At 59.0% G+C, this 22,925-nt stretch overlaps 1 protein-coding gene across 4 annotated transcripts in view; it reads right to left on the bottom strand.

Annotated features, from left to right (window-relative positions):
* The window catches only part of PLXND1 (plexin D1), a 58,122-nt gene that overhangs the window by 19,256 nt on the left and 15,941 nt on the right, over positions 1-22,925 (bottom strand). For 3 of the 4 annotated variants that reach the window (XM_034998173.1, XM_034998175.1, XM_034998176.1), the window contains exons 2-19: positions 20,429-20,605; positions 17,614-17,745; positions 17,253-17,353; positions 17,042-17,171; positions 15,471-15,648; positions 15,232-15,340; positions 14,702-14,804; positions 8,797-8,898; positions 6,039-6,146; positions 5,726-5,819; positions 4,580-4,734; positions 3,584-3,735; positions 2,633-2,732; positions 2,400-2,539; positions 1,410-1,577; positions 1,236-1,326; positions 781-1,044; positions 542-691 (exon numbers count right to left, since the gene is read on the bottom strand). In XM_034998173.1, coding sequence (XP_034854064.1) covers positions 542-691; positions 781-1,044; positions 1,236-1,326; positions 1,410-1,577; positions 2,400-2,539; positions 2,633-2,732; positions 3,584-3,735; positions 4,580-4,734; positions 5,726-5,819; positions 6,039-6,146; positions 8,797-8,898; positions 14,702-14,804; positions 15,232-15,340; positions 15,471-15,648; positions 17,042-17,171; positions 17,253-17,353; positions 17,614-17,745; positions 20,429-20,605 — 2,454 coding nt within the window. The remainder of the gene's footprint in view (positions 1-541; positions 692-780; positions 1,045-1,235; positions 1,327-1,409; positions 1,578-2,399; positions 2,540-2,632; positions 2,733-3,583; positions 3,736-4,579; positions 4,735-5,725; positions 5,820-6,038; positions 6,147-8,796; positions 8,899-14,701; positions 14,805-15,231; positions 15,341-15,470; positions 15,649-17,041; positions 17,172-17,252; positions 17,354-17,613; positions 17,746-20,428; positions 20,606-22,925) is intronic. The other variant, XM_034998174.1, reaches the window with a different exon arrangement.

Raw genomic sequence — 22,925 nt, 5'->3', positions numbered from 1 at the left:
GGGCTGTTCAAGGAGCCAGGGAGCAGGCAGAGTCTGAGGATTCAGAGGGCACAGCGGGGACCGGGGTGTGGGTGAAAGGGAGTTTTCCCGGTCAGAGCAGTCCTGGGCAGCATGAGCTGCCTGGGAGGGAGGGAGCTCCCCACCCCAGGAGGCATGCAAGCAGGTACAGCATAGAAAAGGTCCCACTTCTGGGCCCTCTCTGCCCTCCCCCAGTTTCCCTCCCCTCTGTGACTCTGCATGGTGACTGGCAGCCCAGCCTCTGGGGGGAGCATTAAGTGGAGCAGGGGCAACTTCTTATGGCCTCTGAAAAGTCCAACCCCATCAGGCCTATCCAGGCCGATCATTGACCTGAAGCAGGTCACTAAGTTCTTGGGCCTCATCTGTCAAGTGGGGATGTAAAGCTCTGCTTTGCTCCCCTTGCCTCACCTACTGAGCACCAAAATGCTTAGCTCTGACATGCGGGGAAGGGGTAGACACTCAAGCAGATGGGGCAGGGCTGGCGGCCGGGGCCGCCTCCACCTGGGGTGCCCCGCTCACTCACCGTGATGGGCAACTGCCCCTCGGCTGTGCCCAGGGACTCATTGACTGAGCAGTGGATGACTCTATCCGAGACAATCTGGATGTCACAAGCCACTTGGCCTATCTTGATCCGGTACTCATGGCTCTGGAGCCCCAGGCTGTCCTGCTCCTTCTGCGGGAGCAGAGTCGGGGTGCTCACTGAGGTCCATGGCAGAGCCCGGCCCCACTCACGCCCCCGCCCCGGCACCTGCTGGCACTCACATGGATGACCAGGGTGAGCGGCTCCCCGGGGTGGTGCTTGATCCACTTCTCCCTCTTGGCCGTGGAGAACTGTGGGTCAGGGAGGTAGTCCAGGCGGAACCTGCCGCCCCGCCGCGCCTCCTCGGGGTCCAGCAGCTCCTCGGCCACCGCCACCTCGTCAGCGTAGGCCCGCCCGTTGATGAAGAAGTCCACTGGTGCCGATGCATTGCTCAGAGCCCCCGGGGATGGGCAGGTGATGAGGGTGGAGTTGAGAACCTTGCAGAGCTGGGAGGGGAGGGCCAGGGCCAAGGCCAAGGTTAGGGACAGGCAGACAGACATGGAGAAATGGGGAAGAGACGATTGAGGTTTCAGGAGACAGAGAGAGAGGCAGAGATAGGGGAGATGCAGCAGAGTGAGGCTTGGTCAATCAGGGCCACGGGCTGCTCCCCACCTGCCTTTGCCCCTTGCCCCCTCACCGTGGGCTCCCGGCCGATGTGGTGCACGGCCATGGACACATTCTGCACCATGTGGAAACGCTCGCCAGCCACCGTGATGGTCCTGCCGCCACTGCAGGAGACGGCAAGCTGCGTCAGGCCACCCGCAGCCCCGGAGAGCCAGCTCAGCCTGCGGGGCAGGGTGCGGGGTCTCACCTGACGGGGCTGCGGCGGGGACTGATGGCCGTGATGACCGGGTTCTGCATGTACTGGAAGGTGAGGTTTCCGCGCACACAGCCCCGGCGCTCGAAGCGCACGCACACAGACACGGGGGCCGGTAGGGCGCCCTCAGGCACCGTGCAGGCGATGCTGGTGTCCGTGCGCCTGCAGAAGGGCAGTGGCATCGTCAGCACGGCCCCCACCTCCCCCTGGTTGCCCCTGCCTGCCCCATCGCCCAGGGCATAAGCCCGTGCACTTGGCCTGGCTTCCAGGCCTCCTCGATGGGCCCCAGCCTGGGCTTCTGGCCCCTTGCACAGAAACCTGTTGTTTCCATATTCCCGCCGCCACACCTTTGCTCAGGCCGTGCTCCCCACCTTCAACCCTCCCTTCTCAGACCCTGCCCCTACTTCCCAGTTTTCTGCCCCATTCCGCATCATCCAGGAAGCCTTCCCAGAGCTCCTCTCTCAATGGCCACCCCTGCTGAGGGGTGGCTCTGAAAACACGGACCTTCCCCCCAATCTCAGATGTTTCTATTTCCCGTGGGAGTGTCTGCTGTCCCCTGAGGGCTGAGACTGTGCTGGGCTCTTCCTGGTTTCCACAGCAATGCCCATCCTTGGGGCCTGGTACACAGTAAGTGAATAATAAAGACAGAGGCATTTCACCAAGAGGCTGTGGACCCCACCCCTGCCAGCAGACACACCTCTGGGCCAGCCGGAGGATCTCGGAATGTGCACAACCATCACCATTTTCACTGCAGCTGTCACTTATGAAGCACCTACTGTATACCAGGCACAGAGTACTACTCGTAACTGCTGTTCTTACCAGATGAGGAAACGGAGGCTCAGAGAGGGAGAGGGGTTTGGCCAAGAGGACACAGCCAGTGAAGACCCGAGTAATGCCTGGTGCAAGGATGTCCCTCCACCCCTCTAGCCCCCAGCCGTCCAGTTACCCTGGGCTGGGAAGGGTGGCCCAGGCCCCGGGGCTTACACGAGCTCTGTGCAGGGCTCTGTGTCGTTCACCAGGACTTGGAGCTCGGAGCCCACATGGAGGTCGCTCCCGTGGATTGTGATCCTGGTGCCCCCGGCCTTGGGGCCCTTGTCAGGCTCCAGGAATTGGACCAGGGGCAGCTGTGGGGAGGAAGACAGGTGGTCAGGCTTCAGGCTATCCCCCAGGTGTGGACCTGGTGGGGGGGGCAGGAAGGTGGGCGCGGCCTCCCTTACCACATAGGAGAAGCGCTCCCGTGACTTGCCCTCCTTAGAGGCGTTCACCGTCACCACGTCTGAGAACGCCCCTGGCGCTGGCCCTGTGGCACACACAATCCTGGGGGGGAGGCAGCTCTGGTCAGCGGAGCAGCCCAAGGAGCTCAGGGGCTGGGTGTTCTCCCTTGAATGACGCCCCCCAGTACACCCTGAGGGTGTGTGAGCTCCCCACGCCTGCGCTCAGCTACCTGCCCCGCCCGCTCACAGCTGGGGCGGCCACGCGGCCAGGACACCCAACGGCGTCACCCACATCAAAATACCGAAACCATTCCCTATCAGTTAGAAAACTGCCACCCTGATGCCAGGCTCTTCCCCAGGACTTTCCCACAGTTCTGCAACTATATGAAAAAGGGGCTGGATAAGACCGTCTCTTTGGACCTGAACGTTCTCCAACCATGAGAACGTTGGCCCAGGGGGTAGACTGATGGCCTTTCTGCAAGCTTGCCTTACAGCCCGCCCAGAAGGAACTCCAGCTCACTCCCTGCTTCTCTAGAGCCTCTCTGGGCCCGGCCCCACAGCTGTAGGCCTGGACCCTTGTACCACACAGGCAGCCCCATGCTTTGTTAACCGCAAGGTTTTTGTTGTTTGTTTTATTTTTTATCAGCGCAAGGCTTCTGTGGAAGTGCAGTGGTCTAGGGGCACATGGGAGGGCTTCCCAGAGCAGGAGACAATGAAATGGGAACTTGAAGGGTAAAGATGAGTGGCCACAGCAGAAAAGGGCAGGATGCACAGGGAAGGGGGGAATGGCTTGACAAGGTCCAGGAGACCCGGCAGTGGGCCATTTCTGGGGAGCAGCAGGCTGCCGAGGGGGGTGGGATGGCCGAGGGGAGAGGGCAGAACTGTGGCTGGCACTGTTGGGGGCGGGTCGCTAGAGGTCATTCAGAACCACCCCGGGCCCTGCCCACTACTCACTGCTCTGACACCGTGTATCTGTCAGCCAGGGGCTCACAGGCCACGCTGCCAATCCACACGCCATGGGCCACGTCGCTAAGCCGCCGGCCTAGGTTCCTGCCTCGGATGGTCAGCAAGGTCCCGCCGTCCAAGGGGCCACTCAGGGGCTCGATCTGCCCGGTGACAGAGGATGAATGAAGTTCTGAGGCTAGGACTTCAGCAGCTTCCCCCCCCCCCCACTACTGCACACATCCAGGAGGAGGTAGGACCACGTCCACCTGCTACTCAGGAGAAGGTTCTGGCTCTGAGAGGGTTGGGCCACTGCTCACTGGACGGGTCCCTGGGGCTGCCAGTGAGGGTGTGCATGTGGGTTACTGAGCTCACATGGGTGTGGGGATGTGAGTGTGCACGCACAAAATCAATGAAACTTGGGTAGGTGGGGTCTCCTGGGGATAATGAGGTCCGCTCCCAGTGGCCACGTCTGACCACATGATCCTGCATCCCGGCCAGAGCTAACTGGGCCAGGGAGGGGCACGTGACCCAGGCTAAGGTAATGACAATCCCTCCCTAGGACTTTCTTCCTTAAATCTGAGGCTTGGTGGTTACTGCCAACCTCAGTTACCACCCTATCAGCAAGGTTTCCCTGACCTCACTATAAAAACTAGCCCCGAGCCCCAGCATTTCTCCCACTCCAGCCTCCCCCCTTTACTCTATTTTTCTCTGTCGCACTTATCTTCTATATGTAAATTATTTATTTCCGTACTTATTACTGCCCACCCTCCTCCCCCACGACCTCATTAGCTCCATGTTGAGGGTGGCTATGTGTTGTGTTCACGGCTGTGTGTCGGGCACGGAGGGGGCCTGGCCCCCGGCAGGTGCTCAGGTGGTCACCCTGCACGCACACGCTCCGTCATGTGAAGCACAGGGGCCACGGGTCTGAGGGCCTGTGCGGGCTGCTGTGTGTGTTGCACAGGTAGGCACGTGGGTACGATGGGCCTCCATGGTGGGGGTGCTTACCGCACGGATCTCGGGGGCGGGGCAGGTGCCAGGCAGGGGCTGCAGGGGCCCCCGCAGGCGGCAGCCGTCACTCCACACGCACAGGTGTCCCAGGTCCTCCCGACCCAGGCACTGAGAACAGTCGGGGCTGCCCATGGCACAGTTATAGACCTCCACTGGGAGAGAGACGGAGGCAGCATGAGTCAGCAGCCCCCCCATGACCGAGGTACCCTCGGCACCCTCCCTCTCGCGGTGGCATCCCCCCCAAGAGGTGAGTCCTGGTTCTCCAAGCCCTCCAGGGCCTGCGCTCAGCACAGCACAGTGACAGCCTCATTAAAATCATCCGTCCTCACCATGATTCAATCAGGGGGCACGCTTTACTAACCCCATTGGACAGGTAAGAGACTGAGGCTCAGAGGGGAGGAACGACTTGCCCAAGGTCCCACAGCCTGTGAGTGCCAGGCCAGGATTCACACCCAGGCCTGAGTGGGTCTGTTTACTCCCCACTGGGGCTCTGGGATGCTGGGGAATCACTGAGCAATGTGGGCTCTGCGGGCACCAGGGCCTCAGACCCTCGGAGTGGCCCAAAGGGAGTGCAGGGAGGGTTCTTCAGGGCCCTGGGTATGCAGGCTGGTTCTGCGGTCTCTCTGGGGCCTTCATGGTGGGGATGTGGGGGGCCCCCATGTCCACCAGGGATATCTGAGGCTCCCCATGGACAGGCTCTTGGGGGACTGATTCAATACATGCAGGAACAGTAAGGACACCAGCTACCATTTGGGGGTGCTAACTACATCCCAGACACAGCTGTAAGATTTGTGTGCATCATCTCAGCAAATCCTCACCAAGCCTTCCAGGAAAGGGCCCGTGCCTCATGTCACCTGGGGAGGATGAGGCTCAGAGGGGGAAGGCTAAGCAAGGGCCTGCCGCTGCACAGCCGTTCGCATAGAGAAGTCTGCCCCAGAGTAGCTGCTCAGTGAATAAATAAGTACCAAGCAAGTGACCAAGTACAGAATGGCAAGGCTCGGATCTGAGAACCTGTGTGTTAGGGAACAACACGATGGGACATCTGTGACTGTGTAGTGAGCACTGGCTGAGTCTCCCAAGGTAGAGCCCCACCCATTAAGGCTGAGTCCCCTGTGGCCATATGGGGTAGATGGGGGCCCCCACCTGTCATGGGGTCAGGGCTGTCCAAGAATCGGGCTGGCTGCCCCTTTAGTTGGAGGCTGAGTGGAAACACCTGGCTCTTCTGGGTCGTGTGCAGCTGCAAAAGGACAAGAAAGCATGGGAGGCATGGGTGGTGTCTAGGTCTCTGCTGGGGGAGGGGATGGATGTCCTGGAGAGAGGAGAGGGCAGGGCTGTTGAGGATCGGGGGATCAGAGGGAGGAAGGGAATAAGGTGGGAAGGAAGGAGTACAGCATCTGGACTTGGGCAGGCTGTCCCCCCCGCCCCCCGCCCCCCACACTGGAGCCACACCACTCACCACCACTTGGTTGCAGTGTACGGTGGATTCATTCACCCATATGGCTTCAAAGATCTCCTCTGGCCCAAAGCTACATTCTAGGGCTGCACCCTGGGAGACATGGGGGCGCTAAGGAAAGTCGGATCAGCACTCATTACCCTCTAGCTCCATCAGCAGTACATCACGGCCTACTGCCCTGAGGAGTGGGCTGAGTCCTTCTACTCCCAGGCCCCTACCCCCCCCCCCCCAAATGTCCTTCCTGGCCTTCATGTCCAATGTTTGAGGGAGACGAAGAGTACAGGAACACCTAGAACTTTGGCCTTGTGCTCTCCGTGCCACTAAAAGCCTCACCAACATCCCCCAGTGGCCTAAACCAATGGTTGTTTATTCAGCTCATAAAGTCCTGACTCTTTAGCATGTCTGGCATTCAAGGTTCATCCCAGTGAGACTCCACCTGTTCTTTGAACCTTACAGCCCCCCACCTCTGTCCCATAGACTGACGCCCAAGCCATTGCAGGACATTCTTTGACATGGCATGGGCTGCCCTGCCCCTGGGCCTTTGCCCCATCCATTCCTCCTACCCAAACAACTTGTCTCCACTTTTACCACCCAGCAAAACTCAACACAGCCTTCAGAATCCAGTTCAAATGCCCCATGTTCCAAAGACTTCCCAGACCCTCCCCTTAAATCAGGTGGGCACCCCTCATTTGATCACTCACTCATTTAGCAGGGGGTTGGGTGCATGTTAGGGGCTCTGGAAAGTTCCTAAAGCCTGCCCTCACCCTGTATGTTAAGGGCCACCCTTATCCCCCTGCCCAGGCCTTGTTCACACTGGCCTCCCCACCCCCTGGGAAGGGTTGGGGTTGGGTCTCAGCCCCTGTGACGCCTCCAAGGGCAGTGGGTGGCAGTGAACGAGCTCAGGTGCCACCGGTTTGAATCCCAAGCTCTGCTGCTTCCTGGCTGTGCAACCCTTTGCTAGGGGCTCTGCTCTCTGAGCCTTGGTCCCCTCGACTGAGCAGCAGAAACGGGCTTCCCTACTCTGTAGGGTTGCTGGGGAAACGGGAGATCATGTATCTTCAGCAGGTTGCACACTGTGAGTAACTAATATATGCTGGCTGTTAGTATGCAGGAGGTGCTCGATACATGTTTGTTGGCTAAATAAACAGGCCCCGACTCCCCAGCCTCATCTTGCCCAGCACAGGCCTCTGGGGAACAGTATCCATAAATATTCGCTGACTGAACAAATTCAGGTTCCATGTGTGTTAGGCCAGCCTCGTGGCAGGACTTCCTGTTTATGTCCCTGTTGTTAGCAGATGTGACACCCCGGGGAGAACACAGGTCAGCACTCCCCTCCCCCACTGGCCTGCCCTGTCTCCCCCTTCCCTCTGAAGCTAGCACAGGAAGGTGGCTGTTGAGCTCATTTGCCCATGCTGAGCCAGGAGGGGGGTCTGTCCTCTTGAGTCTCCGAGGCTCAGGCCTCAGCCACTCGGGACAGCAGGCCCAAGCTATCTTGGGGCTCCCCAGGGGGTTAGGCCCAGCAAAAAGGGCTGCTGCAGAGCCCAGGCAGGGGGCTATGCCCGTGCCCCACCCCCCGCCCCCCACCCTTCGTGTTCTAGAAGCAGGCCCAGGGCCAGGAGGGCCGGGATCGCTCAGGCACACTGAGGGCAGACACATGTCCCCCTGGGAAGCTCTGTACCTCCCCCACCCTTCATGTTCTAGAAGCAGGCCCAGCGCCAAGAGGGCCGGGATCGCTCAGACACACTGAGGGCAGACACATGTCCCCCAGGAAGCAGCAGCCAGCACCCAAACCCAGGGCCTGGGCCTCCCCCTGCCAGGCTCCCGCAGCCCCAGGGAGCAGCACCTCCGTCCATGCCAGCCCAGGCACCTTCATGCTCCGGAGGCTCTGTCCCAACGGCGGGCAGGGTGCAGTCAGAGGGCGCGGGCCCCCGCCGCTCACAGAGCCCCAGCCCCAGCCACGAGGCTGCCCGACACACCCCAGGTGCCTGGCACGTGGCCCCCCCATGTGTGACAGCTAGCACAGGCCTCCGCTCCCCCTTGGAAGCAACAGATGGTGACTCCCCAGGAGCTGGGGAGGGGGGAGGGGGACGGCTGGCACACTTCCAGAACTTGTCAACACTTCCCACCCAAGACACTCTTCCAGGAGGGACCCAGAAAGGAGCTGCTGCTCCTCCTCCCCATGCGGGGGTGGGGAAGTGAAGGCAGATTGCAGGGAAGAGCACTGTCTTAGGAGTCCAGGGCTAGGGTGCAAGTCCAGGCCTACGTCATGTACACCTACTTCTCCTTTCTGGGTCTCCTTTTCCCCATCGGGACAATGGGGAATGGGGCAGCACAGGGCCCTTCTTCAGGTAAGACAGGTCAGCCATGAACTGAAGAAGTGTGTCCAGAATCACAGTTCAGCCTAGGGGCGGGGCGGGCAGGACACGGACCAGGTCCATGGCCTGCAGCCCAGCTCTGCCAGGAGAGCTTCGGAGGGGAGGGGAGTCTGGGGGTCCCGGCCAAAGCATTTCCATACACAGTGGGTCCTGACCAGAGTTGCCCTCAGGAGCTGTTAGCAACCTGCTGTCCCTTGGGCTGGGCCCTCACCACCCACTTCTCTCTCCTCCAACCCCCTGCAACCACACTGGGGCTTTCTCAAACAGAACCTGGAAACTCAGAGACACAAAACCAAAGTGTGGGTGGAGGGCCCAGAGCGTGGGTCCCCATCCGGGACGGCATTCTCCCCAGCCTTCTGCCCCGCCTGGGCCCGGCCCCCACCTACCTGGAAGGCAGCGTTGGCCAGATGCACTGGGATGCTCTGTGAGCTGCCTGTGGGCATGGGTGCCAGGGGTGAGGGCAAAATCTGAGGGCAGTCCTGAGGGCTCTGCAGTCAAAACACAAGGAGGTGAGGGTGATGCGGGAGAATTTCAGAAGGGACAGGACTCACGGCCACCCCAGCCTACGGCTGCAGCCTACCTCCCCTCCCACACACCATCTCATTTGACCCTCAAGACAAGCCTCTGGGCAGGAGGCTTTATTGGCCCCATTTTACAGATGAGGAAACTGAGGCACAGAGCAATGAAATAAGCAGCCCAGTGATGGAACCAGTGCCCCCGTGGCTGCTCCGGGACTGGCCCCCTTCCCCATCGCTGGGCCTCATCTTTCCCAACTATAAAATGTGGGGCTGCACCCACTCTCTGAGACTCGGCTTCCAGACTGACACACGTTAAATGATGCAGAAAAAAGAAACTCCAGACTTCTGGATGGCCCGAGGGAAACGGGCCCTGAGGACCTTGGTGCCACCAGGCTCCACACCCTTCCCCACTTCCGCAGGCGAGAGTCCCAGCCCCCGGGCAGAGGCGCCAGTCCCCCAGAGAGTCCCGGGGCTGGCCTGGGCATCAGCATTCCCATGTTGGAGGTGCAGCCACTGAGGCCTGATGGAGCGGGGGGTTACTTCAAAAAAGGAAGGAAGTGAGGGAGGGCAGGTGGTGATACACCTGAGGTCAGAGGGCAGAGCTGGTCTTTGAACTCCTATTGTCTGCCTCCCAGGCCAGAAACAGGCCTGAACCTGAGGCCTAGGGCGAGGGGCAGAGACCAGGGGGCAGGGCTATGCCCACCCTGCCGCCTTAGTGACCTCTCTGAGCTTTACGTCTGGAGCCCCCACCCTGCACTAGGTTCTTCTGACCTGAGGGCCCCGGTGGGCCATGTCCTGCCTCCTCACACTCCGAGCCCGACCTCCGAGAGCCTGAGAGGGAGGGAGACTGGGGACCCTGCAGCAGTCACACCATACCAAGGCCTGACCACCCTCCAGCCCAGAGGGCTTCCTGCTCTGCCCTCTTCCTGCCCAAGTCTGGCTGGGGACAGATTTGGAAACACAACGATCCCTGTGTGTCCACCTTGAGGTCACGCAACCAGGGCAATGGCCTCTGGGGATAGAATTCGGAGGCCTCCCTGGAGTCTTTTCTCCTTACTGTTAATCGGACAGGGAGCTCCTCAAGCGGTACCTCAGGGACCCAGCACAACACTGGACCTTGAGGGGATGCCAACGAATGATCACCAGGCCCACACCAGTGGTAGTCACTAGCTCGCACAGCCCTCACTGTGCTCCTGGACAGTTCTGAGCACTCTGCACTGTGTTAATTCACCACATGCCAACTCCCCAACGGCCCTGTGAGGTACGTACAATCATCACACCCATTTTACAGACTAGGAAATCGGGGCACAGAGAAGCAGAGCCGTTTGCCCAAGATGGAAGGGGCAGCACCAGAGGCCTCCGAGTTGTCGCGACCGTGTGCTGACCACCAGGCCAGAAACGTCGCCCAGGCCGGCCCGTGTACCCGGGAGCAGCGCCTGGTGCGGGCCGCAGAGGCCTTGGCTGAAACAACAGCACAGCCAGGCCCGGGCGAGGCCTCCCGAGCCGACCGTTCTGCGGGGCCGGGCGGGAGGAGCTCGTGTCCAGCCCAGTGTGAGCACACACAAATCTCTGTCCCTCCGAGCTGCTGTCTGCCGCAGTCTCATGTGTAAACCCCATGGAATTTCAGAGAATGGAACCCACATGTTTGCAATCAGTCTTCATGGCTCCTGCCAGTTCTGCCTTGCGACTGGCGGGGGGGGGCTCTGAGCTCTGTCCTCCCAGCTCCACCCCACCAGTGGGTCGGCGGCAGACAGGAAGGGCTGGGGGGGTGAGGTCGGAGCAGGGGGAGCTTCTACAGGAGGCGCCCCAGAGGGAATGACATGGGACCACCCCTGAGGGCCTCCCATTCTCCTTGATCCCTATCTACGATCCCATGGCCACTTGGAGGCTTGTACCCATTCTACGGAGTGGGACCAAGGCTAAGGGTCCTGGCACCCCTTTGCCCTCCTTCGGTACCTCCCCCCCAGAGGTGGCTAACCCTCCATGGGGCCAGCTGGAACGTCTGCTGTTAGCCTCCAGCCCCCACCATCTGCCTTCAAGTCTGGCTTGGCCTTTGGGGAACTTCCCCCACAGGCTTGTGGTTTGGGAAGACTGACTCTACTCCCTAGCCCCAGGGATAGGCGGGTATCCCAGGCCTGCCCTGGCCTCAGCAATTGGTTCAGGGAGCATAAGTGACCCTAGTTCAGCCAGTGAAAGTCAGCTACGGGACTTCTGTAGAACCAATAAGAGAGAGAGCTCTTTTTGTTTTCTGGGGCTGCCAGGAAATCAGGAGCCTGCCTGGAGCTGCTGAGGCTGACTTGGCTACCAAGAGGAGAGGGCCACATGAGCATGAAGCCCACCCAGAGGGGTGGGGAGTCCCGAAAACATGGCGGGAACCCCTGGATCCAGCTGTACCTAAAAGTGATGCACCCCCCAGACTTCACACTCACAAGTCAATTAATTCTGTTGGGGCAAGTCCAGTTTGAATGAGGGTTTCCCCACATGCAACCAAAGGACAGGGGCCTCCCTGTCCCATCCCAAGGCAAGCCATGGACACCTCAGAAAGAGGCTGAGTGGTTTCTGCCCTTTGCTGGAGTGCCACATGGGGCACAGCCTGCAGGTTCAGGAAACCACGGCCAATTTCCCACACTCCAGCAGAGCTGAGAAGGTGGGACACCAGGAATGAGGACAGATGCTGGGTCAACAGTGCCGGGAGCCACCATCAACCCCGATGGGAGCCCAGCGTGTGCTGGTTCACAGAGGGCCTCACCTGTCCCCACACTGGGACTCACAGACTCTCTTGCAGTCTCTCCCATGTTCAAGGGTCAAGAACTGATGTTCCAATACATGGCTGGCCCAGGGACCCTGAATCCACCACACCGGGTCCCTTCCTACCTTTCTTGTACCGTAACAGCCCCCTAAGCTGCCCCCTGTTCCTACCAAACCACTCTCCCCACTGGCTCCTAATGCAGTTCAGTTTCACAGATGCATCCACGCCTTCGAGGGGGCCTGCCCTCCCATCTCTTCTCCCCTCCTCCACTTTCTCCTTCTGGGGCCCACTAGGGAATGGGAAAGTAACAGGAGACTTGGTCCCCAGCACCTCCCCTGGGACACCTCCCCGGCCTAGCCCAAGCCCTACTCTCTCCTCCCAGTGCTCAAGGGGCACAGACAGATGTGCAAACCTCCCCCGCCCACCACCTGACCAGGAGCATGGCGCCCGCATGGCTAACTGAGATGTAATTAAGTGCCAACTTAAGTATCAGTCAGGGCCTTCTGCAGGCCTGGGGAGGGGGCTGCCTCTTCTCTTGCTAGATTACAATAATCCTCTAAGACAGGCCCTCTCTGTGCTCCCCACCCCAGCTCCTGGCCCCTAGAGCTGCAGACCTGGGGGGGACGGTTTATGGGATGCTGCCACAGAAACACCTGCAGACTGGTGAGCTCCTACACATCTGTCAGGACCCTGCACAAAGGTCCCCTTCCCAGAGAAGGGCTCCCTGGCCCGTCCGGCAAAGCGGCCACCAGCTCCGGAGGAGCATAGTGGCCTTTTAGTGAGTACCTCCTACGGGCCACTATGGGGCTACCGTTTCATAGTTGCAGCTCCAGATTCCCTGCACAGCGAAGGAAGGCCATTTTAAAGTAGTAAGATGGGTAATTTGATAGTAAGTAAAATAGGCAATGCGGAAACAGGCACAGAGAGGTTCGGGAGCTTGCCCAGGATCACACAGCCACAACTCACACCTCGGGCTCTTGACTCATGATGGAGAGGGCAGAACTATGCCTAACTGGGTTCTTTCCCAGTGCCTTGTGCAGACTCAGGCATACAAAGGATGCCCAATCAATGCTGAATGAACCGTGTTGAGGCTGGGTCCTCCTCACCCCATCATCCCTGTAGATTAGAGCACAGGACTCAGGCTGCCAACACAAATGCTTTACGTTCACATTCCCTGACTCCCTACTATGTACCAAGCCCTGGGCTTGGGGCTGGAGGATGTGGACCCCACATGAGAACAGGAGTCCTGGTTGGCCCGGACTGGAAACCTGGGGTCCAATGCAGAGGCCTGGGGGCCTCCCCTACGGTTTGGCCACACAGACTCCCCTGGGCCTCTCCCCCAGTGCCAGAAGCCCCATGTTACTGTGTCGGTCCTTTGAGTTAAGCTCCTGGATGACTCTTTTTCAAAGCAGTTCTGAGGCTCAGGCAAGAGGTGCAGAGACCAGAGAATTCCAGGTGTGGGCCATGGGGCCCCCCCTCTTAGCACCTGCACACTTACCTCTACACCTGCTTGGAGGATTCCTGATGAGATTCTCTGAGCCCAGAGCCAAGAGGCGGGGGCTTCAGATGCTCTGGGGACTGGGGCTGCTTTCCTGGAACACATGCCCAGGGTGACCTCCTCCTATTAGGAACCAGCGCCCCCAGAACGATATTGGCTACCTCGGTTGTACCATCTGGAAAATGGGCAGGAACATCCCCTTCCTGGAGGGAGGAGCCTCAGGCAGCGACTCAGTGCCTTATCCTGACCCCTCACAGCTCTAACACAAGTCAGAGGTCTAGGAGGTGATGAGCTGTGGTCTCAAAACCCTGGCCCCCCCCACCCCTGCCCCAATCTAGCCATACCACCTGGCTGAGCATGACAGCCCCAGCCAAAGCCTCAGGAATCCCATTTGGTCATCACTGGACCGAGGCTGGGTGGCCTTAGAAGCTTTTTGGGCAAAGGCAGAAGGCCACCCTGCGAGTGAACGCACCGCAGAAACCAACCAGCCACAAGGTATGTAGCATTTTCATTTGTATTTCCCCCATCCCCCAAGTCTCCCCACCACGCCCACCCCAGTGTAATTGATTCAATCCAGCCATTCCAGAGTACCCAGAAGGGCCTGGATCCTGGCCAGCTGTAGAGCTCAAGGGACCACAGAAGCAATAGGACCTGGACGCATGTGGTTCCTGAGGCCAGCTCACCTTCTCTGCCCAAGGAATCACCTGCCCCGGGGTCCCCAGCGCCCATGGGGAGACCAAGGTGAGGGCCTTTCAGCCCAATTCCTGATCTGGGTAAGGCAGGAGAACATGCGCCCAAGCCAGAGGGGCTTGGATTCAAGGTCCCAGCCTGGTACTTCCTGGCCTCAGGGACAACTGCCCTGATCCCACGTGGTTGTTGAAAATGTTACAGGTAAGATTTAAAACTGGCCAGAATTGGGGCACCTGGGTGGCTCAGTCAGTTAAGCATCTGCCTTCAGCTCAGGTCATGATCTTAGGGTCCTGAGATTGAGCCCCATGTTGGGCTCCCTGCTCAGCAAGGAGTCTGCTTGTCCCTCTCCCTCTGCCCCCCACCCCCCACTCATGCTCTTTCTCGCTCGCTCTCTCCTCTCAAATAAATAAAATCTTAAAAAAAAAAACAAAACAACAACTAACTAGCTGGTATCAGCAAAATGTGCAGAAAGGGGCTCTCCTACTGCAGGTGGGAGTTTAAACTGGCTCAGGCTTTCTGGAGGCAGTTGAGTTAAAGGTGTAAAAATATGGCCCCGTTTTCACCCCCAAAGTACCATTTCTATAACTGGTCTCCAGGGAATAATCAAGGACACACACACCATGCCCTGGCTATATCAGAACACAAGAAAGAAATGGGAAGTGATCAGTATATCCAACAATAGGGGATTGGTTAAATGTGCTGTTATGTGATGAGCCCAGCGCAGCTGTTAGATCTGGTGCCAGGAAGAAAATTTAATGATGTGGAAATGTTCTCAACATACTAAAAAAAAAATGGTAATGAAAGAGACAGAGGGCATCCCCCCAGGCCTAACTTACCGCGGGATTGGGGGAGGCCTCACACCGCGACTGGTTGGAGACACAGGCATGCTGCTGGGGGCACCAGAAACAAGGCCACTGTGCCGACAGGCAGCTGGTGCAGCTGGAAGACAAGGGGCCCCTCAGACACTCAGCTCCCCACCCTCACTTCCCCCCTGCCCCCGGGAACTGGGACCCAAGAAGCAGATCCCAACGCGGGGGGAAAAGGTCTTCTGCATCATCAGGGGCTTGGGCACTCTTAAGATAGTGAGCTCCCTACAATAGGTATGCAAGGAGGAAAGAGACAAGCAGGACCTTTAGGAGACGAAATGAAGTGTGATGAAAGCACTTCTCTCTGCCCCTGCGGCCTGAGTGCTCCTGGAAGCCCGGTGAGGGTTTGCAGCACGGTAAACGAGCTGGCAAGCGAACAAGCGAGGGTCCTATCTGCCTCTAGGACACCACCATTTGTCTTCCAAGGGCCTTCCTGGGAGCAGAGACCCTTCCCCGCCCGCCCGCCCACCACCTGGAGGCAAGCGCCCTGACCCACTCACGCCGTGTGCGGATACACTTGTCCAATGCGGCTGCAATTGTAGATGGTGAAATTGGCCCTGACGATATTCCGCCCGTTGACCCTCACAGACATCGCAACAATCACGTGATCTAGAATGGACCCGGGGAACCAGGGAGAGAAGGACAAAGGGGTCGGGGGTCTCCACTTGGAGGCTGTGATAGCAGGACCCCCATGCCTGACATTCCACGGTGTGGGATGCCCAGTGAGTGAGGCACTTACCCTGGTGGGGCGGGAACGGCGGGAAGCGGTCCCTCGGCAGGAGGTTGCAGTAGGCGATTTGGTGGCCAAAGGCCGGGCCTGGGACCCGGGCCACGGTGCGGATGTTGTTCCCATAGTCACAGGTCATGTCCAGGCCACTGAGGCTGGGCAGGCTGCCCGAGATCTGCAGGATCATGCCCTAGGGGCCAGGGCCCCTCAGCTGGGGGAGTGGGGAGCAGGCCTTTCCCCTCACGGCCCCACCCCCACCCTAGCAACCCTGGGAGAAGGGGGGGGACTGGTGGCCGGGACTCCAGGCCAGGGGGCCATATCCTACCTGGGGCTCTCTAGGCCTCAGTTTCCCCAGCTGCCCAAAGAAACGGCCCACCTGACAGCAGTCGAGGAGGCTTTACATGATCTGGTCCCCGTGACTTCTCTGACCCCCTCCCCTGAGAGTCTCTCAAATCTACCAATCTTTTCTCACCGCAGGGCAATTCCCTTTGCCTAGAACGCTCTTCCCAGAGGCCCAGCTGACTCCCCTACTTCATAGCGTTGCTCAAAGACAACATTTGCAGCACAAGGCCAGCTCCGACCTGGTCTAAAACATCAGTGATCCCCACCCCGCTCCGTTCTCCACCCCTCTTCTGCTTCCCTTTTCACAATCATACTTTTCCCCCCGTCTTGACAGCCTACCTTGCCTATTCCCTCAGCCCCCACAAGCAGCTTCTCAAGGGCCAAGGCTTTGTCTGTCTTGTTCAATGCTGTGTCCCCAGAGTCCAGAACTGCACTTAACACATAGTAGGTGCTCAAGAATACATTTGATGAATGAATACATGCATGGAATGAATGGATAGATGGACAAACCTATGCCCAGTCTGCCTGATGAGATAAAGCATGTGAAGGACTCTGTGATACATGATAATGGGGAGAGGGGTGCAGAGGAGCCCCAGGCTCCATCTGGCCCTTTAGAACCACCATCTCTCCCTGTTGATGGATGAGGGTACCCAGCCTCAGAGAAGTCACTGAGGGCAGGGCTGTCTGTCCCTCAGCCCCTGCCCCCATACCGCCCGCTATAGCAGCTCCAGGCCTCCACACTGCAGATTCATCTGAGAACAAGCAATAGTGGCCTGGCACTTGGTGGCCCCTCTGCCCCTTCCCTGTACTGGGGCCGGAAAGAGGTGGGGGCTGGGGACTCACTCTCCTTCTACCCTCCAACTTGCGCCCTCCCTCCTGAGACTCGGAAGCCTGCCCACTTGAGTTCAAATCCCAGCTCCCCTAATCCCTAGCTGTACGACCCCTGAGCAAGTCACTTTCCCTCTCTGTGCCTCAATTTCCTCATCTGTAAAATGGGGATGTTAAGAGCATCCACTTCACAGAGTTGTGTGAGGCCTAACAGAGGTGACCGTCTCGGGCAGAGTGAGTGCTGAGCACTCAGTGAGAGCTCAGCAAAGCCCAGTCATTCTCATTATTCGCCTCCGGGTCCCTGGGGCACCATGCGCAGGAGTCTCCACCTCTCAGGGCTTGGGGGCCAGATGAAGGGCGGCTTCCCACCCCGTGTCGCCCCCGAGCTGAGTGCTGGCTCCCCCGTGACTCACTGGGTACTCCTGGTGCACGTCGATCTCTGCAGGCAGGACCGTCATGGCGGGACAGCGGCCAGGGCCCTCACTGGCACTGGTCCAGAAATGCCGCTGGTCGGAGTTGGCACAGTCCCGCTGCAGGGTGCACCTGGAGCGGTGGGGCGCTGGTCAGGCCCCGGTGGGCTCCCCCCCGCCCCGCCGTGCCCAGCCTCTCCCCAGGGAGCCTCACCGTGTCTCCAGGGCACACCAGCCACAGTAGGCGTCGGCGGCCCCCACGCAGTCCCCGCAGGTGGCATGCACGGCACAGGCAGCGACTTTCACCCGGGCCATCTGGAGGCAGAGGTGAGGGCCCAGCTCCGTGGGGAATCAGCCATGGCCAGGGCCCTGAGACACTGGGGAAACTGAGGCTCGGGGCTATAACAGGGGGCACATGGGGAAACAGGGCTTCCCCTGCAGAGGTGGTGTCTACTCTGGGAGGCGAAGGGCTAGCCGACCAAGGGGATGGGGAGGAAAGGTGCTCCTGCAGGGAGGAAGAGAGGGAGAAAGCTCGCATGTCTGGGGGCCCTGTCAGGCTGGGGCTCTGGCCTTACCTGGTGGGACGTCATCAGATAAAGGTAACCAGGGTCTGCCGGGTCAAACTGCATGACATGGTGCACAGCCTCCCCGTAGGCCACCGTCACCACCCGCCTGCTCACCACCTGCATGCTCTCATTCAGGTTGATCTGTGGGGGGTGGGGGTGGGGGCATCAGGGTGACGGGGCGCCAGGATGGTGCCCACGGCAGCTGGGGACCCGACCGAGGCTTGGGGTCTCAGCCTCATCCTCTTTCCGGCCTTCCGGGGCCAGTGGGAAATCATGGACATGTAAGGGAGGGCAGGGGGTCCAGTCTCTACACTTGTGCCTTGCTGGGTCCCCCCACCAGGAGCTCCTTCCCTCGCTGATCTTCCCCAGCACATCCCACCGTGTGAATACATACAGACTTTACAGTTTACAAAAGATTCTCTGGGAGGCTGTCTGGCATCATGCCTCAGAGCAGGGACGTGGGTTTGAATTCTGACTTTGACATTTACAAGCTGTACAAACGTACAAGTTGTCCCTCCCCCCGCCAGAGCCTCAGCTTCCTGACCTAATGGGACTCACGATGGCTCCCGCCCCTCAGGACTGTGGTGAGCACACATGGAGAAGATGCCTGCAAAGCGCTGATGGGGCCACACTTCTCATTCCTCCCCTCTTGTGCCCATTTCACAGATGAGGAGACTGAGGCCCAGAGAGGCTACAGACTTGGTGAGTCATAAAAGGAAGACACTTCAGGGTCACAGTGCAAGCCCAGGCCTGTGTGACCCCACAGTCCAAGGATGAGGGGAGGGGGTGAGGTCCAGGGTCCCGGCAAGAGGCCGGCCAGAACTACCTGAGGCCTAGAAGCTCCCCTAGCTCTGAGAGCCCCTCTGCATGTCCTCCTGAGAACAGATAGTGCCCACCAGAGCTCCACCAGACTTTCTTTTTTGGCTGTCCCCTCACATTGCTAGCATGCTGCCTTGGTGGAGGCCCCGCCAGGCCCTGAGTTGGGACAAGTGGTCTAGATGCCTCCCTGGGACAGCTGCCAGGGGCCTCCTGCTGCCCGGCCCTCCTCTGTAGGCTCCAAACTTGTGGTAGCTCCCTCCCGCTTATGGAATGAACTTGTTCTGGCATTCAAGGCCCCAACAACAGACCCCAGCTTACTCCTCCAGGCTCATTCCCACCCCCTCAACCCAACTCCGGCATTCTAGCCTCTAGGCCTTTGCGCACGCTCTGTTCCCCGCTGGAGTATTTCTATTCCTCTCCCTTCAGCAAAGATCTGTCCTCCCGGCACCTCCTCTAGAAGAGCTTCTCAAGTGCTCTCCACACACCAAATTGAAATCACTCTCTTCCCAGCCTCCCACAGGCTCTGTTCCAACCCCTGAGATATCATCCATCCCAGCTGGCCTCTTGGTGGAGTCTGCCCAGGCAGCCTGGCCCCTGCTCAGTCTCCAGCCTTCCCCCCAGGCACCCACCAGATACTCAGCTTACTTCCACTCCTTCAAACATCTATTGAGCACCTACTGTGCTCGAGAGCCCAGGCCAGGTGCTGTAATCTAAGCCCTGAACAGGGAAGGGCTGGTAGGAGAAGACAGTGCACAGCACAGGGTGGTGGGTAAAGAGGTCTGGGTTGAGGGGTCATGTGGGCTCCTGGTCAGCTGGCCTTGAATTCAACCCCAGCTCTCACTGTGTGACTTTGGGGCAGTCACCTCCCCTCTCGGCGGCTTAGTGTTCTCATCTGTGAAATGGGAATCCTGGTGCTACCTCCCTCACAGGGACAGTAGACTCTGACCACAGTCTGCGATGGTCCAGCTCATTTTCCCCATGATAGATGAGGAAACTGAGGCTCAGGGTGAGAAGCAACCACCCCCAGGTCGCACAGCTGGGGCCAGCAGAGCCAGGATCTAAACCCAAGAATCTGACCCCAAAACATGAGTCCCACTGTCCTAAGGACCCTCAGTGGGGCTTCAGAGGCTGAGAAGGGGGCCCCCCGCCCCCTCCCCGCTCCCACACCTGGCCCCTCCCCCACCACTGCTAGTGGGCCAGCGAGGGTCCCGGGGCCAGGCAGCCAGGGCACTGATCCCCAGCCGCGCCCCCCGCCCCACCAGCCCGTGGCGTCCGCCTGGGCAGCTGAGGGAATTGAGTTATCGGATCTGAGTCAATTAGGCCAGGGCCTGGTACGCACTGGAGCTGTGCCAGGCAGCCGACTTTCCTGACAGGCAGGGGATGGGAGGTGGCTGGGAGGAAGCTGGCCCAGGCCCTGGAAAGTCCTTCCTACCCCATGGTGGTAAGAGTCCTCTCACCTTTCCCAGCTCCAGGAATCATTACCTCCAGAAAGCAGTCATCTTGGTTGGGGCGGGTGGGGGAGGGGGAATCTTCAGAGGGAGGCCAGCGGGGTACGGGGAGGAAATGGCAAGAGAGCCCCCACTTGCCAGGCTGTGGTCTTCCCCTGTCAAAGCCCAACAACTGTCTCAAGAGGCAGGGCTTACAACCCTCCACAGATGGGGAAACTGAGGCTCAGAGAGAGAAAATGCACTGTCCAAGGTCAAGTAGCTAGCAGTGGCAGAGCCCAGAGACCTGAACAGAGATCCCTCTGCTTCAAAGCCCGAGTCCTAGAGACCCAAGAGAAGGGCCTCTCTCAGGCCTGGTTTCCCTCCTCTGCAGGACACGGCCCTTCTTGTTATGAGCAAGAGTAGAAGAAATGGATGTGAAAGATGCTTTGTAAACTGTATGGTATTAGGGCAAACCGGAGGGAACGAGGGCTAATACCGGGCCTGCAGAGGCCACGCGTACGGCCTCCTCAGACTCAGCCTCCCCTCAGCCTCCCCAGCCCTGGCCCCCCCAGCCCTACCTTGAGCAGCCGCCCACTGACTGTGCCCAGGAAGACCACGGTGTAGTTGCTGACCATGGCCACGGCCACAGAGGAGAGGCCCGGGGCTCGGAACACAGGCGTGGCCTTCAGGGGCTGCAGGATGGACAGCGGGTGCTGCAGGTGGGCAGCCCCACAGTCCAGTTGCTCTGGCTGCAGCTGCAAAAGAAGCAGGATGTCAGACCTTGGCTCTAGAACCTTCTTTGGCTCCCTGGCCACACTGTATGTCAGGCCTCAGCATCAGAGCTTTAAAGTCCGGCTGTGGCTTTACAGGCCCAGGTCCGGGCTGAGGCCCAAACACAAGCAGGGCCCTATCCCCCGTAGACTGACCCCTGACCTCAGCGTTTGTCACAGAGCTGCCCCAAGGGGACGACGTTTCAGGTAGGTAGGAACTGTACAGGAAAAGTTCTGTGATGGAGGCAGGAAGAGCTGGCAGCGGGACAAGGTCAGGAGGCCAGTGAGGTAAGGACAGGGTGAGGCCCACACACCCTCATGGACTTAGAGCTGCCTCTCATGGCTGGCCACGGCCGGCAGAGCAGAGAAGCCCACACCAGACCTCCTGAGGCCATCCTCCGCTTCAGCTTACCTGCTGCTACCCAAGAGGCGTCCCTCCTGCCTTGGCTGGGTCTCCACAGCAACCAGGGGGTTTCCTTCTCCCGGGGCCCCAGCTCTGACCCCAGCACCACCATCCAAATTCCCAGCAGCTCACCAGACCCCAGACTGAGGCCTCCCCACACCGAGGCCCTCCCTTTCTCCCACGACCATGCATCCCCCTCATCTGCCCACATTACAGACGGGCAGACCAAGGCAAGGCGCGTCCAAGTGCATAGCCCTGCCGTCCGCATCGGCTCAGCGCCACTCCAAGTGGCGAATCAGTCCCAGCACACGCTGGAGTGAGACAAATGGAGTTAGGGACCCCAGCCCCCAGCCATGCCCTGGACTTGTTCCCACCCCCTCCCTGGGTCTTGTTGCTCCTTCTGAAGGTTCCTTCTGCAATTTGCACAAAAATACCAAACAGGCCTCCAGGAAAACACCTTTGGGAAGATAATCGTGCAAATCCACAAGGATGCAGACACAAGGATGGTTCAGAAGAGTGGACAGGGGGACACAACCTCAGGGTCCTGCAGGATTGAGCAGGAAGATAATGGCGCATCGTCCAGGAGAGCTGCCCCCACCACTGAGTGACACCACAAATCCGTATGGATCGAGGCACAAAGATACCCGGCTGAGAAAAGTCACAGGGCGTCATAGGGCCGTTTTGGTAAAGCTGGTGCATCCACAATAAGGTAATAGTCATGATGGTGAACATAACAGGCTGTGTTTGGGGCGCCTGGGTGGCTCAGTCGGTGAAGCGTCTGCATTCAGCTCAGGTCATGATCTCAGGGTCCTGGGATCGAGTACCGCGTCGGGCTCCCTGCTACTCGGGGAGTCTGCTTCTCCCTCTCCCTCTGTGTGCTCTCTCTCTCTCAAATAAATAAATAAATAAAATCTTAAAAAAAAAAAAAATAACAGGCTGCGTTTACTGAGAACTGACACTGTACCAGGCCTGGGCATCAACTCCCTATATCCTGGCCACCCTATGAGGTCCCATGTCACAGATGGGGAGACTGAGGTTCAGAGGGGAAGGAGCCCACTCTAGATCACCAGTTGCAGTGTCATGCCTCTATGACTGAAACTAGCAGCAGTCTTGAGCCCCCCTCAGCCCCCTGGATGCTGGAACATGGGCAGCGGAAGCTCTGAGCAGGGACTCAGAAGGTCACTAGAATGTAGCATCGGAACCAGCTTTAGGGAGCAGCCTTAGAGTCTTTTTGTTGTTTTCTTTTTAAATTTCTCATTTGTGCTTTTTGCAAGCCTAAGCCACTGTTGATGTGCCCGTGTGCGGTTTGCTCAAAAGCCCAGCTAGTTTTCAAAAACAAACAATAAATACCAGGCCCACCTGTCCTTGGGCGAATAAACACAGTTTCAGGCCCCACGGGCTTCTAGGTGAGACCTGTATCCCAGAGCGTCCCTGGGGGGCCAGGCCCTGAGCCCAGAGGTGGGGTGGGGCTGAGGCCGCCCCTGGGCCAGAACCCAAGAGTAGGTGGTCTTCCACAGGATGGCCAGGGGTGACCGGGCAAGTGACCTCGCTTCTCTGAGCCTCCATTTCTTTAACTATTAAGTAGGCGCATCTCTCGCACTCCCCTCACAAGAAGTGGGATGAGCTCATTGGTTGGGAAGCGCCTGCACTATGCCTAAATGCTCCAGAAGTGTTAGCTGATGCTGCTGCCGTTTCAGATAGGACTGTCACTCAAATATTATAAACTGGAATTTGGGACAAATCATGCCTACTTCTAAAGCTTTCCAGCTGGACTGCCCAGGAGCCCCTAAGGCAGCCTCTCCCCCGGGAGGCTCTCCCAGCCCCTCTTTTCTGAGCCTGCTCTGACCTCGACATGTCCCCTTGAACAAAGCCGCCAAGTGAGCCCTTTAAAAATGCAAAGAG

The sequence above is a fragment of the Mirounga leonina genome, unplaced genomic scaffold (genome assembly GCF_011800145.1).
Source record: "Mirounga leonina isolate KUSES-001 unplaced genomic scaffold, KU_Mleo_1.0 Mir_94, whole genome shotgun sequence".
Classification (NCBI taxonomy): Eukaryota; Metazoa; Chordata; class Mammalia; order Carnivora; family Phocidae; genus Mirounga; species Mirounga leonina.
This window is presented reverse-complemented; position numbering and strand designations above follow the sequence as displayed.